Source organism: Anomaloglossus baeobatrachus, chromosome 3 (genome assembly GCF_048569485.1).
Source record: "Anomaloglossus baeobatrachus isolate aAnoBae1 chromosome 3, aAnoBae1.hap1, whole genome shotgun sequence".
Taxonomy (NCBI): Eukaryota; Metazoa; Chordata; class Amphibia; order Anura; family Aromobatidae; genus Anomaloglossus; species Anomaloglossus baeobatrachus.
In genome coordinates this window covers 44,484,208-44,505,753 of record NC_134355.1, presented here as the reverse complement: position 1 = coordinate 44,505,753, position 21,546 = coordinate 44,484,208, and the positions used below count along the sequence as shown (strand labels likewise).

The 21,546-nt window shown below is 54.5% G+C and overlaps 1 protein-coding gene across 1 annotated transcript in view; it reads left to right on the top strand.

Annotated features, from left to right (window-relative positions):
- RCOR3 (REST corepressor 3) overlaps positions 1 to 21,546 on the top strand; it is a 130,562-nt gene that overhangs the window by 37,041 nt on the left and 71,975 nt on the right. Inside the window, exons 7-8 of the mRNA XM_075339162.1 lie at positions 17,996 to 18,074; positions 18,360 to 18,578. Of these exons, the coding sequence (XP_075195277.1) occupies positions 17,996 to 18,074; positions 18,360 to 18,578 (298 nt within the window). The remainder of the gene's footprint in view (positions 1 to 17,995; positions 18,075 to 18,359; positions 18,579 to 21,546) is intronic.

The following is a 21,546-nucleotide window of genomic DNA, read 5'->3' as shown; positions in this document are numbered from 1 at the left end:
CCCCTCCTGTGATGTATATGCCCCCAGCCCCTCCTGTTATGTATATGCCCCCAGCCCCTCCTGTGATGTATATGCCCCCAGCCCCTCCTGTGATGTATATGCCCCCAGCCCCTCCTGTGATGTATATGCCCCCAGCCCCTCCTGTGATGTATATGCCCCCAGCCCCTCCTGTGATGTATATGCCCCCAGTCCCTCCTGTGATGTATGTGTCCCCAGTCCCTCCTGTGATGTATGTGTCCCCAGTCCCTCCTGTGATCTATGTGCCCCCAGTCCCTCCTGTGATCTATGTGCCCCCAGTCCCTCCTGTGATCTATGTGCCCCCAGTCCCTCCTGTGATCTATGTGCCCCCAGTCCCTCCTGTGATCTATGTGCCCCCAGTCCCTACTGTGATCTCTTTGCCCCCAGTCCCTCCTCTGATCTATGTGCCCCCAGCCCCTCCTCTGATCTATGTGCCCCCAGCCCCTCCTGTGATGTATAAGTCACAGGAGATTAGGAGGACATGCACATCACAGGAGTGGCTGGGGACATGCACATCACAAGAGGGGCTGTGGACATGCACATCACAAGAGGGGCTGGGGACATGCACACCACAAGAGGGGCTGGGGACATGCACATCGCAAGAGGGGCTGGGGACATGCACATCGCAAGAGGGGCTGGGGACATGCACATCGCAAGAGGGGCTGGGGTGCAGGCGCCACAAGAGGGGCTGGGGCACATACATCACACAAGGGGCTGGAAACATGTATATGCCCCCAGCCCCTCCTGTGATGTATATGCCCCAGCCCCTCCTGTGATGTATATGCCCCAGCCCCTCCTGTGATGTATAAATCAAAGGAGATGCTGGGGAGATGCACATCACAGGAGGGGCTGGGGACATGCACATCACAAGAGGGGCTGGGGACATGCACATCACAAGAGGGGCTGGGGACATGCACATCACAAGAGGGGCTGGGGCGCAGGCGCCACAAAAGGGGCTGGGGCGCAGGCACCACACAAGAGGGGCTGGGGCGCAGGCACCACACAAGAGGGGCTGGGGCGCAGGCACCACACAAGAGGGGCTGGGGCGCAGGCACCACACAAGAGGGGCTGGGGCGCAGGCACCACACAAGAGGGGCTGGGGCGCAGGCACCACACAAGAGGGGCTGCGGCGCAGGCACCACTGGGGGGGGCACAGATATTACGTGAAGAGCCCTGACATCAGTGGGGGGGGGGGGGGGAGGGACACACAAACCTGGGTTGATACACAGCATTGGGAGGCACACAGCACTGAGGGGAGGGGGGCCACAAAGCACTGGACAGGGCACACAGCAGCAGAGGGCTGGCGCTGAACACACAGCAGCGCCGGACTCACTGCACCGGACACGCAGCTCTTAGGGCCGGTGGGCGGGCACTGAGCTCAGAGGGCCGGGGGGCGGGCAACGCAGAGCACTAAACCCGCCCTCAAAGTAAGTCCTCTCTCGCTGGCACTGGCCAGCGGGAGAACGCATTGGTAAGCACAGCAGCACATGTGCGGATTTAAAGGGCTGGCGGCCCACAAGATGGCGGTGGCGGCTCGAGCACTGCCACCCCCGGGCCGGAGGTTCCCCACCCCTGTCCTAGAAGCTTACAAAAAGCCAAGAACAAAGCGCCCGCACCGTGGGTAATAGCTCATCCCACTTGGGCATTTGGGGCTTCCTTTACTCTTCCCCATGAGGCATCGTCCTGCAGCTTTGTAAAGCTGCTACTTGGCCCTTCGTTCACACTTTCGCCTTAGGGTGCTTTCACACATCCGGTTTTTGCCGTCAGACACAATCCGGCGAATACTGGATAAAACGGATCTGGCACCAGATGCGTTTTTTCTTCGGCGCTCCATTGGGAGACCCAGACGATTGGGTGTATAGCACTGCCTCCGGAGGCCACACAAAGCAATTACACTAAAAAGTGTAAGGCCCCTCCCCTTCTGGCTATACACCCCCAGTGGGATCACTGGCTCACCAGTTTTCTGCTTTGTGCGAAGGAGGTCAGACATCCACGCATAGCTCCACTGTTTAGTCAGCAGTAGCTGCTGACTATGTCGGATGGAAGAAAAGAGGGCCCATATGGGGCCCCCAGCATGCTCCCTTCTCACCCCACTTGTGGTTTGTAAGGTTGAGGTACCCATTGCGGGTACGGAGGCTGGAGCCCACATGCTGTTTTCCTTCCCCATCCCCCTGAGGGGCTCTGCGGAAGTGGGATCTTACCGGCCCCCAAGCCCTGAGGCCGGGCTCCATCCACAGACCCATTGAACCTGCTGGATTCGGAGCTGGGTACCGTTCAGGGACAAGGCCCTGCAACTTTCAGGTACTCTGTGTCCCCGTACAGACAGGCACACACACGCCAGACTTGCTGGGTGTGTTAGTGCGCCGGGGACAGTAGCGTTACGCTGGGTTTGAGTCACAGCAGTTGGACTGGGTGACTTCAGGTGATGGGAACTACCGCGCCGGCCACTCTTGGAGCGGCGGCGCGGATGGGACTTGTAGTGCGCCGGGGACTTAGCGCCGACCGCGCTTTTACGGCGGCGGCGCTTATAACTTTAGCCCCCGGCTTTTGCGGCCTAGCTCCGCTTCGTTCCCGCCCCCTCCCTGTCAGTCAGGGAAAGGGAGAGACGCTGTGTAATCGGCAGCGCCGAGGGCTGGAGCCTTATTTACATGCTCCAGCCCTCTCACTAGGCACAGTGGGACGCAGGTTTCCCGCTTTTAGTCTGAGCACGCCCAGGGCCCGCCCCCCCCTCCACAGGACGCCGGCAGCCATTCCTTACATGCAGTCTGGCTGGAGGACGGACACAGGCTCTGGGAGACCCAGACTAGGGATTTCTGGCGACCACACACCCGCGTTTGGCGGGCGGTAAGCAGCACAGTAGTGCTGGCCCCTCTTGTGCCTCAGTGTTGTATTGTATTTCTGTATCAGTTATATATATACATATATACTGCACTGTTCGGTCGCTTCTTGGCTGTATACCCTATATTGCTCTGAGGAGACAACAACATGTCATCCACAAAACGCAAGGGTGCCAAGGCAAGAGCTGCATACACTGCTTGTACAGCATGTGGGGCTAATCTACCAGCAGGCTCCAACGACTCTCATTGTGTGCAATGTTCAGTTCCAGTGGCACTTCGTCAGCCAGAGCCTATGGTGGTGGTAGCCCAGGCAGAGTCGCCTGTGAACCCTGCCCCGGTGACGGGGACAGAATTTGCAGTTTTTGCTGATAAAATGTCTGTGACTATGACAAAAATCCTGGAAACCTTGCAGTCCAGGCCAGTTGCTCAGACCATGGACACTGCTGTGTCTATGTTCCCCGGTCCCCCTCAGTTGGAATTAATCCGTAATTCAAGGGGGTCCCAGGCATCACAGGCTGAGGGCTCTGACTCCGATGACAGTCCCAGTCCGCCTAAGCGAGCTCGCTGGGAGAGACCCTCCACGTCATCACGCGGGTCAGGGTCTCAGAGAGAAGGGTCTCTAGATGATGAGACAGAGGTGGGTGATCAGGAGTCTTGTCCTGACGCCGCACTCAATTTGGATACGCCAGATGGTGACGCCATGGTAAATGACCTTATAGCGGCCATCAATAGGCTGTTGGAGATTTCTCCCCCAGCCCCTTCAGCAGAGGAGGCAGCTGCTCCTTACCCCAGCCCAGATCAAGCAAACCTCAGCAGAGGAAGTGGCAGTCAAAGTTTCGGTCCTTTCGAGGCTCGGGCAAGCCCCAATTCTCCTCGTCCAAAGGGACTCAGAAAGAGCAAAGGAGCTCTGATTCCTGGCGGGCTCACTCACGCCCCAAGAAAGCAACCGGAGGTACCGCTTCCAAAGCGGCTGCCTCATGACTTTCGGCCGCCTCCCTCCGCATCCTCGGTCGGTGGCAGGCTCTCCCGCTTTTGCGACATTTGGCTGCCACAGGTCAAAGACCGGTGGGTAACAGACATTTTGTCTCACGGGTACAGGATAGAGTTCAGTTCTCGTCCTCCGCCTCGGTTCTTCAGAACTTCCCCACATCCCGACCGAGCAGATGCCCTTCTGCAGGCGGTGAATTCTCTAAGAGCAGAAGGAGTGGTGGTCCCTGTTCCTCTTCGGGAACAAGGACAAGGTTTTTACTCCAATCTCTTTGTGGTGCCAAAAAAGGACGGCTCATTCCGTCCTGTTCTGGACCTAAAACTGCTCAACAAGCATGTGAACGCCAGGCGGTTCCGGATGGAATCCCTCCGCTCAGTCATTGCCTCAATGTCTCAAGGAGATTTCCTAGCATCAATAGACATCAAAGATGCTTATCTCCACGTGCCGATTGCTACAGAACACCAACGCTTTCTACGCTTCGTGATAGGAGACGACCATCTTCAGTTCGTAGCTCTGCCATTTGGTCTGGCGACAGCCCCACGGGTGTTCACCAAGGTCATGGCGGCAGTGGTTGCAGTCTTGCACTCTCAGGGACACTCTGTGATCCCTTACTTGGACGATCTACTGGTCAAGGCACCCTCTCAAGAGGCATGCCAACTCAGCTTGAATGTTGCGCTGGAGACTCTCCAGACGTTCGGGTGGATCATCAACTTCTCAAAGTCAAATCTGTTACCGACCCAATCACTAACGTATCTTGGCATGGAGTTTCATACTCTCTCAGCGATAGTGAAGCTTCCGCTGGGCAAGCAGCGGTCTCTACAGACTGGAGTGCAGGCTCTCCTTCAAAGTCAGTCGCACTCCTTAAGACGCCTCATGCACTTCCTCGGGAAGATGGTGGCGGCAATGGAGGCGGTTCCGTTTGCGCAGTTTCATCTGCGCCCACTTCAATGGGACATTCTCCGCCAATGGGACGGGAAGTCAACATCCCTGGACAGGAAAGTCTCCCTTTCCCAGACGGCCAAGGACTCTCTGCAGTGGTGGCTTCTTCCCACCTCATTATCACAGGGAAGATCCTTCCTACCACCGTCTTGGGCGGTGGTCACGACAGACGCGAGTCTGTCAGGGTGGGGAGCAGTTTTTCTCCACCACAGGGCTCAGGGTACGTGGACTCAGCAGGAGTCCACCCTTCAGATCAATGTTCTGGAAATCAGAGCAGTGTATCTTGCCCTACTAGCCTTCCAGCAGTGGCTGGAAGGACGGCAGATCCGAATTCAGTCGGACAACTCCACAGCGGTGGCATACATCAACCACCAAGGGGGGACGCGCAGTCGGCAAGCCTTCCAGGAAGTCCGGCGGATTCTGATGTGGGTGGAAGCCACGGCCTCCACCATATCCGCAGTTCACATCCCCGGCGTAGAAAACTGGGAAGCAGACTTCCTCAGTCGCCAGGGCATGGACGCAGGGGAATGGTCCCTTCACCCGGACGTGTTTCAGGAAATCTGTCGCCGCTGGGGAAGGCCGGACGTCGACCTAATGGCGTCCCGGCACAACCACAAGGTCCCAAGCTTCATGGCACGGTCTCGCGATCACAGAGCTCTGGCGGCAGACGCCTTAGTGCAAGATTGGTCGCAGTTCCGGCTCCCTTATGTGTTTCCACCTCTGGCACTCTTGCCCAGAGTGTTACGCAAGATCAGATCCGATTGCAGCCGCGTCATCCTCGTCGCCCCAGACTGGCCAAGGAGGGCGTGGTACCCGGATCTGTGGCATCTCACGGTCGGCCAGCCGTGGGCACTACCAGACCGACCAGACTTACTGTCCCAAGGGCCGTTTTTCCATCGGAATTCTGCGGCCCTGAACCTGACTGTGTGGCCATTGAGTCCTGGATCCTAGAGTCTTCAGGATTATCCCAAGGGGTCGTTGCCACCATGAGACAGGCTAGGAAGCCCACGTCCGCTAAAATCTACCACAGAACGTGGAGGATATTCTTATCCTGGTGCTCTGCTCAGGGAGTGTCTCCCTGGCCATTTGCATTGCCTACCTTTCTTTCTTTCCTGCAATCTGGGTTAGAAAAAGGTTTGTCGCTCGGCTCCCTTAAAGGACAGGTCTCGGCGCTATCCGTCTTTTTTCAGAAGCGTCTGGCACGACTTTCTAAGGTGCGCACGTTCCTACAGGGGGTTTGCCATATCGTACCCCCGTACAAGCGGCCGTTAGATCCATGGGATCTGAACAGGGTACTAGTTGCCCTCCAGAAGCCGCCCTTCGAGCCGCTGAGGGAGGTTTCACTTTCTAGACTATCACAGAAAGTGGCCTTTCTGGTAGCGATCACATCTCTTCGGAGAGTGTCTGAGCTGGCAGCGCTGTCATCCAAGGCTCCCTTCCTGGTCTTCCACCAGGACAAGGTAGTGCTGCGCCCCATTCAGGAGTTTCTCCCGAAGGTGGTATCCTCTTTTCATCTTAATCAGGATATCTCTTTGCCTTCGTTCTGTCCTCATGCAGTTCATCGGTATGAGAAGGATTTACATTTGTTAGATCTGGTGAGAGCACTCAGAATCTACATTTCCCGCACGGCGCCCCTGCGCCGTTCGGATGCACTCTTTGTCCTTGTCGCTGGTAAGCGCAAAGGGTCGCAGGCTTCTAAGGCCACCCTGGCTCGATGGATCAAAGAACCAATTCTTGAAGCCTACCGTTCTGCGGGGCTTCCGGTTCCATCAGGGCTGAAGGCCCATTCTACCAGAGCCGTGGGTGCGTCCTGGGCATTACGACACCAGGCTACGGCCCAACAGGTGTGCCAGGCAGCTACCTGGTCGAGTCTGCACACTTTCACCAAACATTATCAGGTGCATACCTATGCTTCGGCGGACGCCAGCCTAGGTAGAAGAGTCCTGCAGGCGGCAGTTGCCTCCCTATAGGGGAGGGCTGTCTTGCAGCTCTAACATGAGGTATTCTTTACCCACCCAGGGACAGCTTTTGGACGTCCCAATCGTCTGGGTCTCCCAATGGCGCGCCGAAGAAGAAGGGAATTTCTTCAGCGCTCTATTGGGAGACCCAGACGATTGGGGTATAGCTACTGCCCTCTGGAGGCCACACAAAGCACTACATCAAAAGTGCAAGGCCCCTCCCCCTCTGGCTATACCCCCCCCGTGGTATCACGGGTTCTCCAGTTTTAGCTTTGTGTGCGAAGGAGGTCAGACATTCCATGCATAGCTCCACAGATTTTAGTCAGCAGTAGCTGCTGACTATTTCGGATGGAAGAAAAGAGGACACATATAGTGTCCCCAGCATGCTCCCTTCTCACCCCTGGATGGTGTTGTAAGGTTGAGGTACCTATTGCTGGTACAGGGCTGGAGCCTGACATGCTGTTTTCCTTCCACATCCCCTGGTAGGGCTCTGTGGAAGTGGGATCCTGCCGGCCTCTCAGCTCTGACGCCGGGCTCCATCCACAGACCCATTAGAACCTGATGGAGACGGAGCAGGAGTACGATCAGGGACAGGCCCTGCATCATACAGGTACTCTGTGTCCCCGGCAGGCACAGACACACTCCGGGCTGGCTGGGTGTTGTAGTGCGCCGGGGACCGCAACGTTGGAGTTAGTGTCCCTACAGATTACTGGGGGATTTTTTGTGTATGGGAACGCAGCGCCGACCCCTCTGGACCGGGCGGCGCTGCTGTGACTTGTGGTGCGCCGGGGATCCGCCGTCCGCGCTTTTACGGCGGCGGCGGTTATAAATTGAGTCCCCGGCTTTTTGGGCCTAGGACGCCGGCAGCTCCGATTCGTTCCCGCCCCCACCCTGTCATTCAGGGTAGGGGAGAGACGCTGTTCGCTAGCAGCGACGAGGGCTGGAGCCTGATTTACATGCTCCAGCCCTCACACTAGGCACAGAGGGAAGCAGGCTTCCCGCTCTTAGCCAGGAACGCCCAGGGCCCGCCCCCCTTCTCTCTCAGGACGCCGGCAGCCATTACATGCAGTCTGGCTGGAGGAAGGACGCAAGGCTCTGGGAGACCTGGACTAGGGGCTATCTGGCGACCACACACCCGCTTTTTAAGCGGGCGGTAAGCGATTTTTCTGTGCTGGTCCCTCTAGTGCCTCACGGTGTATCGGTGTACTGTGTAGGATATAGAGATATTGTATTTCTTGCACTGTGAGGTCGCTTCTGGCTGCATCTCCCAGATCCCTCTGTGGAAGCAACAACATGCCATCCTCAAAACGCAAGGCTGCCAAGGCTAGGGCTGTGTATACTGCGTGTGCTGCATGTGGGGCTAATCTACCAGCAGGCTCCGATGACCCCCATTGTGTGCAATGCTCCGACCCGGTGCTGCTTCGCCAGCCGGAGTCAGGAGAGGTAGTGACCCAGGCTGAGACGCTTGTAAGTTCTGCCCCGGTGACAGGGACAGACTTTGCAGTTTTTGCTGATAATATGTCTGCGTCTATGGCAAAAATCCTTGAAACCTTGCAATCTATGCATGGGGCTCAGTCTTTGGGCACGGCGAGGCCTCTGTCCTCAGGTCCCCCTCACTTGGAATTAATCCAGCCCACAGGGGGGTCCCCGGCTTCACAGGCCGAGGATTATGACTCAGATGATAGCCCCAGCCACCCTAAGCGAGCTCGCTGGGAAAGACCCTCGACGTCATCACACTGCTCAGGGTCTCAGCGCAATCAGTCTCCCTGTGATGCGTCTGATGAGAGTGATCAGGAATCCATTCCTGGAACCCCTCTCAACCTGGATACCCCTGATGGGGATGCCATGGTAAACGACCTTATCTCAGCCATCAATAGGCTGTTGGATATTTCTCCCCCAGCCCCTTCAGCAGAAGAGGCGGCTGCGGAGCAGGAGAGGTTTCGTTTCCTTTATCCCAAGCGTAAATTGAGTGCTTTGTTGGATCACGCTGACTTCAGAGAATCAATCCAGAAGCACGACGCTCACCCAGAAAGGCGTTTCTCTAAACGATCTAAAGATACGCGTTTCCCTTTCCCCCCTGAGGTGGTCAAGCGCTGGACACAGTGTCCAAAGGTAGACCCCCCGATTTCCAAACTCGCAGCTAGGTCCATAGTTGCAGTGGAGGATGGCGCTTCACTTAAAGATGCCAATGACAGACAGATGGACCTTTGGTTAAAATCTGTCTATGAAGCTATCGGCGCGTCGTTTGCTCCGGCATTCGCAGCCGTATGGGCACTCCAGGCTATTTCAGCTGGCTTAGCAAAAGTGGATGCTATCATACATCCAGCAGTGCCGCAAGTGGCGCACCTTACCACGCAGATGTCGGCGTTTGCGTCTTACGCTATCAATGCGGTCCTAGAATCTACCAGTCGCACCTCAATGGCGTCCGCCAATTCGGTAGTTTTGCGCAGAGCCTTGTGGTTAAAGGACTGGAAAGCAGATGCTGGTTCCAAAAAATGTTTAACCAGTTTGCCTTTATCTAGAGATAGACTGTTTGGCGAGCCATTGGCTGATATCATTAAGCAGTCCAAGGGTAAAGACTCCTCTTTACCACAACCCAGAACAACCAAACCTCAGCAAAAAAAGTGGCAGCAGAGGTTTCAGTCCTTTCGAGGTTCGGGCAAGACACCATTTACCTCGTCCAAAGGGACTCAGAGGACGCAAAGAAACTCAGATTCGTGGCGGGCTCACACGCGCCCCAAGAAAGCAAATGGAGGTACCGCTTCCAAAGCGGCTACCTCATGACTTCCAGCCCCCTCCCTCCGCATCGCCGGTCGGGGGCAGGCTCTCCCGCTTTTCCGGCATTTGGATGTCACAGGTCAAAGACCGGTGGGTGACGGACATTTTGTCTCGCGGGTACAGAATCGAGTTCAATTCTCGTCCTCCAGCTCGGTTCTTCAGAACCTCCCCACATCCAGACCGAGCAGATGCTCTGCTGCAGGCGGTGGACTCCCTAAGAGCGGAAGGAGTGGTGATCCCAGTCCCTCCTCAGGAACAAGGGCAAGGGTTTTACTCCAATCTCTTTGTGGTTCCAAAAAAGGACGGCTCGTTCCGTCCTGTTCTGGACCTAAAACGGCTCAACAAACATGTGCACGCCAGGAAGTTCCGGATGGAAACCCTGCGTTCTGTCATTGCCTCAATGTCCAGAGGAGACTTCCTTGCCTCAATAGACATCAAAGATGCTTATCTCCACGTGCCAATTGCTACAGAACATCAACGTTTTCTACGTTTTGTGATAGGAGACGACCATTTTCAGTTCGTAGCTCTGCCATTTGGTCTGGCGACAGCCCCACGGGTCTTCACCAAGGTCATGGCGGCGGTGGTAGCAGTCTTGCACTCTCAGGGACACTCGGTGATCCCTTACCTAGACGATTTATTGGTCAAAGCTCCCTCTCAAGAGGCATGTCAGCACAGCCTGAATGCTACGCTGGAGACCCTACAGTCTTTCGGATGGATCATCAACTTTCCAAAGTCGATCCTATCACCGACTCAATCACTAACGTATCTTGGCATGGAGTTTCATACTCTAGCAGCGATAGTGAAGCTTCCGCTGAACAAGCAGCGGTCACTACAGACAGGGGTGCAATCTCTCCTGCAGGGCCAGTTGCATCCCTTGCGGCGCCTCATGCATTTCCTAGGGAAGATGGTGGCAGCCATGGAAGCAGTTCCCTTTGCGCAGTTTCATCTGCGCCCACTTCAATGGGACATTCTCCGCCAATGGGACGGGAAGTCAACGTCCCTGGACAGGAAAGTCTCGCTTTCCCAGACGGCCAAGGACTCCCTACAATGGTGGCTCCTTCCCACCTCATTGTCTCAGGGAAGATCCTTCCTGCCCCCATCCTGGGCAGTAGTCACGACAGATGCGAGTCTGTCAGGGTGGGGAGCAGTATTTCTCCACCACAGGGCTCAGGGGACGTGGACTCCGCAGGAGTCCACCCTTCAGATCAATGTTCTGGAGATCAGGGCAGTGTATCTTGCTCTACTGGCCTTCCAACAGTGGCTGGAAGGAAAGCAGATCCGAATCCAATCGGACAACTCCACAGCGGTGGCATACATCAACCACCAAGGAGGGACGCGCAGTCGGCAAGCCTTCCAAGAAGTCCGGCGCATTCTAATGTGGGTGGAGGACAGAGCATCCACCATATCCGCGGTTCACATCCCAGGCGTAGAAAACTGGGAAGCAGACTTCCTCAGTCGCCAGGGCATGGACGCAGGGGAATGGTCCCTTCACCCGGACGTGTTTCAGGAAATCTGTCGCCGCTGGGGAGTGCCGGACGTCGACCTAATGGCATCCCGGCACAACAACAAGGTCCCGGCATTCATGGCGAGGTCGCGCGATCAAAGAGCTCTGGCGGCAGACGCCTTGGTTCAAGATTGGTCGCAGTTTCAGCTCCCATACGTGTTTCCGCCTCTGGCGCTCTTGCCCAGAGTGCTACGCAAGATCAGATCCGAGTGCAGCCGCATCATACTCGTCGCTCCAGACTGGCTGAGGAGGTCGTGGTATCCGGATCTGTGGCATCTCACGATCGGTCGACCGTGGTCACTGCCAGACCGACCAGACTTACTGTCCCAAGGGCCGTTTTTCCATCAGAATTCTGCGGCCCTGAACCTGACTGTGTGGCCATTGAGTCCTGGATCCTAGCATCTGCAGGATTATCTCAAGGAGTCGTTGCCACAATGAGACAAGCTAGAAAGTCGAATTCGGCTAAGATCTACCACAGAACGTGGAAGATTTTCTTATCCTGGTGCTCTGCTCAGGGAGTGTCTCCCTGGCCATTTGCATTGCCCAAGTTTCTTTCCTTCCTGCAATCGGGGTTAGAAAAGGGCTTGTCGCTCAGCTCCCTTAAAGGGCAAGTTTCGGCACTATCCGTGTTTTTTCAGAAGCGTCTAGCACGTCTTTCTAAGGTGCGCACGTTCCTGCAGGGGGTCTGTCATATTGTGCCCCCGTACAAGCGGCCGTTAGATCCATGGGATCTGAACAGGGTACTAGTTGCTCTCCAGAAGCCGCCCTTCGAGCCTCTGAAGGAAGTTTCTTTTTCTCGGCTGTCACAGAAAGTGGCGTTTCTTGTTGCGATCACATCGCTTCGGCGAGTGTCTGAGCTGGCAGCTCTGTCATCCAAGGCTCCCTTCCTGGTGTTCCACCAGGACAAGGTAGTGCTGCGCCCTATTCCGGAGTTTCTCCCTAAGGTCGTATCCTCTTTTCATCTTAATCAGGATATATCCTTGCCTTCTTTTTGTCCTCATCCGGTTCACCGGTATGAAAAGGACTTACGTTTGCTAGATCTGGTGAGAGCACTCAGAATCTACATTTCCCGCACGGCGCCCATGCGCCGTGCCGATGCACTTTTTGTCCTTGTCGCTGGTCCGCGCAAGGGGTTGCAGGCTTCTAAAGCCACCCTGGCTCGATGGATCAAAGAACCAATTCTAGAGGCCTACCGTTCTGCGGGGCTTCCGGTTCCTTCAGGGCTAAAAGCCCACTCAACCAGAGCCGTGGGTGCGTCCTGGGCATTACGTCACCAGGCTTCGGCTCAACAGGTGTGCCAGGCAGCTACCTGGTCCAGTCTGCACACTTTCACCAAGCATTATCAGGTGCATACCTATGCTTCGGCGGATGCCAGCTTAGGTAGAAGAGTCCTGCAGGCGGCAGTGACACCCCCGTAGGGGAGGGCTGTTTTGCAGCTCTAACATGAGGTATTTCTTTACCCACCCAGGGACAGCTTTTGGACGTCCCAATCGTCTGGGTCTCCCAATAGAGCGCCGAAGAAGAAGGGAATTTTGTTACTTACCGTAAATTCCTTTTCTTCTAGCTCTTATTGGGAGACCCAGCACCCGCCCTGTTGTCCTTCTGGATGTTTTTTTGTTGTTTGCGGGTACACATGTTGTTCATGTTGAACGGTTTTTCAGTTCTCCGATGTTATTCGGAGTTAATTTGTTTAAACCAGTTATTGGCTTCCTCCTTCTTGCTTTGGCACTAAAACTGGAGAACCCGTGATACCACGGGGGGGGTATAGCCAGAGGGGGAGGGGCCTTGCACTTTTGATGTAGTGCTTTGTGTGGCCTCCAGAGGGCAGTAGCTATACCCCAATCGTCTGGGTCTCCCAATAAGAGCTAGAAGAAAAGGAATTTACGGTAAGTAACAAAATTCCCTTCTTTGTTACTTACCGTAAATTCCTTTTCTTCTAGCTCCTATTGGGAGACCCAGCACCCGCCCTGTTATCCTTCGGGATTTTTGGTTGTTTTCGGGTACACATGTTGTTCATGTTGAACGGTTTTCAGTTCTCCGATGTTACTTCGGAGTGAATTTGTTTAAACCAGTTATTGGCTTTCCTCCTTCTTGCTTTTGCACTAAAACTGGTGAGCCAGTGATCCCACTGGGGGTGTATAGCCAGAAGGGGAGGGGCCTTACACTTTTTAGTGTAATTGCTTTGTGTGGCCTCCGGAGGCAGTGCTATACACCCAATCGTCTGGGTCTCCCAATAGGAGCTAGAAGAAAAGGAATTTACGGTAAGTAACAAAATTCCCTTCTTTCCTCATTGAATTGTATTAGCGCCGGCTGCCACCCTCACACAGGTACCCGGCTGCCGCCCTCACACAGTCACCCAGCTGCCGCCCGCACACAGCCATGGGTACCCGGCTGCCACCGCACGCAAGCACAGGTACCCGGCGGCTTGTACGCAGGGTGGGCGGGCAGCCTGCTGGCTGCCACTCTGTGCATGCGCGGCGGGCGGCTGTGCAGCTTACCAGTTGACCGCAGTCCCACTTTCAAATGATGGCGCCGGTGGAGCTCTTGGATGAGAGCTCCATCTGCGCACGCGCTGCTCCGGGAGTCAGCACGTGCGCAGATGGAGCCCTTGGATGAGAGCTCCATCTGCGCATGCGTCGCTCCGGGCGCCATTACTTGAATCGGGACCGCGGACACACTCCACCACTGAGCCGTCGCCGCCGCTCCCACCACTGAGCCGCCGCTGCCACCACTGAACCGGGACCGTGGACACACTCCACCACTGAGCAGTCCCTGCCGCTCCCACCACTGAGCCGTCGCCGCCACTCCCACCACTGAGCCGTCGCCGCCGCTGCCACCACTGAACCGGGACCGCGGACACACTCCACCACTGAGCAGTCCCTGCCACCACTGAGCAGTCGCCGCCGCCGCTGCCACCACTGAACCGGGACCGCGGACACACTCCACCACTGAGCAGTCCCTGCCACCACTGAGCAGTCGCCGCCGTCGCCGCTGCCACCACTGAACCGGGACCGCGGACACTCACTGCACTGGCCTGCTGCACGGCTCACCCGCCACGGCTGCTGCCGCCACCACGGATCCTGCCACCGCGGACGCCACCGTGCCTGCAACCACGGACGCCACGGCACCTGCAACCACTGACCTGCCGCGCCTGCCAGCACAACCTGTGCCTCCTGTGACCCCGCTTCACCACCACTGCTGCCCCCCTCCGGTAAGAGAACACCGGAGTATAAGACGGACCCCATTTTTCTTTTTTTTATGTCTAAGTTTGGGGTGCGTCTTATATTCCGGTGCGTCTTATAAAACGAAAAATACGGTGTGTGCATGTATGTGTATATATATATGTGTATATATATATGTGTGTATATATATATATATATATATATATATATATATATATATATATATATATATATATATAAATATTATTTATTTTCTTTACGTCATGGAGATTGCCAGGGTTCTTGGGCTGTACCCCCGCAATCACCCGTGGGTCAAGTTACTTTTGAAGACCATGCCATGATCACGAAGAATATATCTGTAAAAAACTACATACTGCGCATGTTTCCATGTAGAGAACACGAGCCAGAAGTAGTAACTGCGCAGCTGCAAGCCTCATCTGTTGTATAACAATGATATATTTTAATTCTACTACGCAGCTGCGACAAAAAGATACATAGTTATGAGTTTAAAATGAGGGGGCTGGGTCAGCAAGTCAGGGAAAACTTTCCAGAAGGCACTAGTGGACGCACTCCTTCTGTGATGCAGATACCAAAGTATTTTCCTTCTTGCTGACCGAGTCCCTCCGGTTGAGAAGTGATGCTACAATACTTGGTAACGTATTGATGCTTATTTCTCTATATATTATTTATATTAATTGAATCAATAGAACAGGGTAATATTGCTTCTGCCATTCCATAATTGAACATTATCCTGATGTAATCTTAATAAATTGTTACGTTATTGTATACCATCAAACTGTACTCAGTGTGCCTAATTTGTATATTAGTGAGTGCTACGTAAGTAAGGGCGTATCCGCCCTGTCACTTTGACGTGATAAGACACTGGGCCACTCAATTATGATCGCAGCATTGAGGAGGCAGGGAGAGGATCGCTTACCTCTCCAAGGCGATTGGGTCCCTGTAATACGATCACGGGGACCCAATCGCTGCCATGGCAACCTTGGCTCGTCACTATGACGACCCAGGGTTTCTGAGCTACGGATTGCCTCACAGACCATGCCAGATATAATCCACCACAGTGATCTAACACTGCAGTGGATTATATTGTCAAGGGAGAAATTTGGGTAAGACTGCTCATGGAGTCTTTGTTCAGGGCAAATCCAAAGGACGGGACCAAATTAGGTATCTGCGCAGATATATTAAATAACTCAGACTGATCACAACGAGACTTGTTCACTGCTTTGAGCCAGTACAGGTGACTAAATCGTGTATTTCAGAAGACTCGTAATTATACCATACAACATTCGTCTTCGACCTTGAAGCAAGAACATGGAGTGGTGATCCCACACATTACCTCCCTTATTTCGACTGAGAAAACCATAATTATAAAATTCTCTCATTATTCTGGCCTGATTATCTAGTTAGCACATTCTTTCTTTTTTTAGTGAAATCACTGATAAGACTTTCACTAAAGGCCCAGTTACACTAAACAACTTACCAGCGATCCCAACAACGATACAACCTGATAGGGATCGCTGGTAAGTTGCTAGGAGGTCGCTGGTGAGATGTCACACTAAGCGACGCTCCAGCGATCCCACCAGCAACCTGACCTGGCGGGGATCGCTGGAGCGTCGCTACACGTGGAAGCATGCTGCGCTTGGTAACTAAGGTAAATATCGGGTAACCAACCCGATATTTACCTTGGTTACCAGCGCACACCGCTTAGCGCTGGCTCCCTGCACTCCTAGCCACAGTAAACATCGGGTTAATTACCCGATGTGTACTCTGCTGCGTGTGCAGGCAGCAGGGAGACGGCTTCTGCGGACGCTGGTAACCACGGTAAACATCGGGTAACCAAGAAGCCCTTTCCTTGGTTACCCGATAATGACCTTCGTTACCAGCGTCCGTCGCTCTCACACTGCCAGTGCCGGCTCCCTGCACTCCTAGCCACAGTACACATCGGGTTAATTACCCGATGTGTACTCCAGCTACGTGTGCAGGGAGCCGGCACTGACAGCTGAGAGCGGCGGACGCTGGTAGCGAAGGTAAATATCAGGTAACCAAGGAAAGGGCTTCTTGGTTACCCGATGTTTACCTTGGTTACCTGATGTTTACCTTGGTTACCAGCGTCCGCAGAAGCCGGCTCCCTGCTCCCTGCACATTCAGTTGTTGCTCTCTCGCTGTCACACACAGCGATGTGTGCTTCACAGCGGGAGAGCAATAACTAAAAAATGGTCCAGGACATTCAGCAACAACCAGCGACCTCACAGCAGGGGCCAGGTTGTTGCTGGATGTCACACACAGCAACATCGCTAGCAAGTTGTGCCTCAGCAGCGATGGTGCTTAGTGTGACGGTACCTTAAGGACTTAACTGTTCATTGTTTATACATCTGTTCACTTGTCCTTGGTTAACCCTTTCTTGAACATACAGCTTAGAATCATTTTATGGCGTCTGTGCAATTGTCATAGACACAGATAATTATACAACTACATCTATATTTTGATTATTTACATACACATAATCTTATTACATTTGAACAAACAATCTATAGCCCAGGCTACCTTCACAATATCAATGATCAGACGCAGGAAGAAATGCAGAAAGAAATGACATGCTGCAGGTTGTCTGGATTCTCATAGACATTGCTGGGATGCATTTTTTTCCTTGTAGTATTGACTAAAATCTGCAAGAAAAAACATAGAAAAATCCCAGCTTGGGCACACAGCCTAAAGGGGCATCATCGATTCCGATTGCAGTAGTTGGCAGTCAGGTCACGAAAGGGTGGGACGTCCTCATTACTCATCCCTGCTTTCTATTAGAGTGGTGGGGTATTCTTTATTACCTTATACCATTACATACACACATTCTTATTTCATTTTGGACAGCCCCTTTAACTGTTCCAGAGCATCCTAGGATCTTCTACCCTTCAACCTCAGAGTGCACAAATTACTACTATGGAACCTGAATCACTGGCAGCTTTTCATGCAAACTGCCTGATACGTTGGATAACGCAGGATTTTCTCGCTTCATTTACATTTTGCATGGATAGGTTGTGCTGCTGATGTTAATTTCCAGAGTGGACTCCCAAACCCCTGAACATATCTTATGTATTTACAGCGCATGAATGTTTCTGTAAAATTAATTTTAGCAGACAATAAGTGGTACTTTGCACGTTGCGACATGGCTACTGCGATATCGTCGGGGTCAAATCAAAAGTGACGCACATCCGGCGCCGGTAACGACGTCGCAACGTGTAAAGCCTAGATGCGCCGATAAACGATCGCAAAAGCGGCGTAAATCGGTGATCTGTGTAGCGTCGGACATTTTCATAATGTCGCACCAATAGGAGATACGATGTTGTTCCTCGTTCCTGCGGCAGCACACATCGCTGTGTATAAAGCCGCAGGAGCAAGGAACATCTCCTTACCTGCTTCCACCGGGCTATGCGGAAGGAAGGAGGTGGGCGGGATGTTTACGTCCCGCTCATCGCAGCCCCTCCACTTCTATTGGCCACCTGCCGTGTGACGTCGCTGTGACGCCGCACGACCCGCCCCCTTAGGAAGGGAACGGGTCGCCGGCCAGAGCGACGTCGCAGGGCAGGTAAGTGCGTGTGAAGCTGCCGTAGCGATAATGTGCGATGGGGGCGGGGACTATCGCTCTCGGCATTGCTAGCATCGGCTAGCGATGTCGCAGCGTGCAAAGTACCCCTTAGTCTCGTGACTTCAGATGTCGCAGTCTGATCTTGGATCGTCTGACGGTAATTTGTGAATGATTTGTGTTTTGCATTCAGCGATGAGGACGTGGAGGAAACTCATCCAAAGGATACACACGATAGCGATTATGACCCTAAAAAAGAAGCAAAAAAAGAGGTAAGCGACGCTGCTTATACATCATGTGTGATTTACTGACGCCTGGCTCTGTGACTGACAGCCATACAGATTATTAGAAGTGTAATATTTTTTACTTTCTTGATGGCAGACTGGACTGAGTATCTATGCTTTCATTGCTTTCATTTACTTTCCAGCACTTTAATACTTTTTCCCAGCCCATGGTGAGGAGCCGCTTACCTTTCTACCTGCAGCTAACCTTAGAGACCTGCACAAGCTGTTATGTATAGACACCAATATAATTTCTTCCTTTTTTTTTTTTTTTAGCCAAGCGGAGAACCCTGTATTCAGCCGGTCAAGGTTGCTCTCGGTAGAAGAGAATACCAAAGTTTACAGCACCGTCACCACTCCCAGAGGTCTAAATGTCGTCCTCCAAAGGGGATGTTTATAAGTAAGGACGATGTCGTAGCCGTGTCCTGTAGCTCTAACGCTGCCAATACTATTCTACGTCAGCTCGATATGGAATTGATATCCTTAAAACGTCAGGTAGGAATCAACAATTCACTAATTTACTTATTTCTTTTCTGCTTCTTAGCTATCTAAAAGACTACGGAGGATGTGGAAAATTTGAGAAGTAGTCTCTTCCCCCACCCCGCTGCGTCTCTCTCCCTCTGTCCCGCGCTGCATCTCTGTCCCTCTGTCCCGCGCTGCGTCTCTGTCCCTCTGTCCCGCGCTGCGTCTCTGTCCCTCTGTCCCGCGTTGCGTCTCTGTCCCTCTGTCCCGCGCTGCGTCTCTGTCCCGCGTTGCGTCTCTGTCCCTCTGTCCCGCGCTGCGTCTCTCTCCCTCTTTCCCGCGCTGCATCTCTCTCCCTCTGTCCCGCGCTGCGTCTCTCTCCCTCTGTCCCGCGCTGCGTCTCTCTCCCTCTGTCCCGCGCTGCGTCTCTCTCCCTCTGTCCTGCGCTGCGTCTCTCTCCCTCTGTCCTGCGCTGCGTCTCTCTCCCTCTGTCCCGCGCTGCGTCTCTCTCCCTCTGTCCCGCGCTGCGTCTCTCTCCCTCTGTCCCGCGCTGCGTCTCTCTCCCTCTGTCCCGCGCTGCGTCTCTCTCCCTCTGTCCCGCGCTGCGTCTCTCTCCCTCTGTCCCGCGCTGCGTATCTCTCCCTCTGTCCCGCGCTGCGTCTCTCTTCCCCCACCCTGCTGCATCTCTCTTCCCACACCCTGCTGCATCTCTGTCCCGCGCTGCGTCTCTGTCCCGCGCTGCGTCTCTGTCCCGCGCTGCGTCTCTGTCCCGCGCTGCGTCTCTGTCCCGCGCTGCGTCTCTGTCCCGCGCTGCGTCTCTGTCCCGCGCTGCGTCTCTGTCCCGCGCTGCGTCTCTGTCCCGCGCTGCCTCTCTGTCCCGCGCAGCCTCTCTGTCCCGCGCTGCCTCTCTGTCCCGCGCTGCCTCTCTGTCCCGCGCTGCCTCTCTGTCCCGCGCTGCCTCTCTGCCCCGCGCTGCCTCTCTGCCCCGCGCTGCCTCTCTGCCCCGCGCTGCCTCTCTGCCCCGCGCTGCCTCTCTGCCCCGCGCTGCCTCTCTGCCCCGCGCTGCCTCTCTGCCCCGCGCTGCCTCTCTGCCCCGCGCTGCCTCTCTGCCCCGCGCTGCCTCTCTGCCCCGCGCTGCCTCTCTCTCCCTCTGCCCCGCGCTGCGTCTCTCTCCCTCTGTCCCGCGCTGCGTCTCGCTCCCTCTGTCCCGCGCTGCGTCTCGCTCCCTCTGTCCCGCGCTGCGTCTCGCTCCCTCTGTCCCGCGCTGCCTCTCTCTCCCTCTGCCCCGCGCTGCCTCTCTCTCCCTCTGCCCCGCGCTGCCTCTCTCTCCCTCTGCCCCGCGCTGCCTCTCTCTCCCTCTGCCCCGCGCTGCCTCTCTCTCCCTCTGCCCTGCGCTGCCTCTCTCCGTCTTTCTCTAGCTGTCTCGCCACCGAAATCATATTTACTCACATAAGCTTCTTATACTAAGAATGTTCTTCATTGTCTGGAGCAACCAATCACAGCTCCTATTAATGACCTGTAGCAAAATAGAAGCAGAGCTGTGATTAGTTGCTATAGGCCACCTGATAAATATCCAGGTTAACTGTCAAAGCAGCCAATATATTACCTCACACGTAAACAGTAAAGAAGCGTTTTAATGGGGGCAAACAACTGTAAATTTTCCCCTCAAAACATAGCCTATGACGTTCCTTGAGTCAAATGAGGCGTCTGTGCAAAATTTCGTGATTGTAAATGTGACGGTGCGGATTCCTTTGGTGGATACATACACTCACTCACACACACACTCACACACTCTCTCACTCACACACTCTCTCACACACACACACACACACACACTCTCACTCACATTAAGGTGAACTCTTAAAAGTTCCACAAGTTGCCTACTGCGTGATTCTAATTGGTGTGAATCGAGTGCATGCTTGAAAAATGAGATCAGACACACAGTTGGATATTCATCTTTCTTCAGCGCTCTATTGGGAGACCCAGACGATTGGGGGTATAGCTACTGCCCTCCGGAGGCCACACAAAGCACTACACTAAAAAGTGCAAGGCCCCTCCCCTTCTGGCTATACCCCCCCGTGGTATCACGGGTACTCCAGTTTTCAAGCTTTGTGCGAAGGAGGTCAGACATTCCATGCATAGCTCCACAGATTTTAGTCAGCAGTAGCTGCTGACTATTTCGGATGGAAGAAAAGAGGGCCCATATAGGGCCCCCAGCATGCTCCCTTCTCACCCCTGGATGGTGTTGTAAGGTTGAGGTACCTATTGCTGGTACAGGGGCTGGAGCCCCACATGCTGTTTTCCTTCCACATCCCCTTGTAGGGCTCTGTGGAAGTGGGATCCTGCCGGCCTCAAAGCTCTGACGCCGGGCTCCATCCACAGACCCATAGCACCTGGTGGATGCCGAGCAGGAGTACCATCAGGGACAAGGCCCTGCATCATACAGGTACTCTGTGTCCCCGGCAGGCACAGACACACTCCGGGCTGGCTGGGTGTTGTAGTGCGCCGGGGACCGTAACGCTAGAGCTAGTGTTCCTACAGTTTAACTGGGGGATTTTTTTCTGTATTGTGGGAACGCAGCGCCGACCCCCGCTGGACCGGCGGCGCTGCTGTGACTTTTAGTTCGCCGGGGACACGCCGACCGCGCTTTTACGGCGGTGGCGTTTATAAATCTAGTCCCCGGCTTTTGCGGCCTGGGACGCCGGCAGCTCCGATTCGTTCCCGCCCCCACCCTGTCAATCAGGGTAGGGGAGAGACGCTGTTTCACGGCAGCGACGAGGGCTGGAGCCTGATTTACATGCTCCAGCCCTCTCACTAGGCACAGAGGGAAGCAGGCTTCCCGCTCTTAGTCAGGAACGCCCAGGGCCCGCCCCCCCTCCTCTCTCAGGACGCCGGCAGCCATTACATGCATGTCTGGCTGGAGGAAGGACGCAAGGCTCTGGGAGACCTGGACTAGGGGGCTTTGGAGATCACACACCCGCTCTTAAGCGGGCGGTAAGCG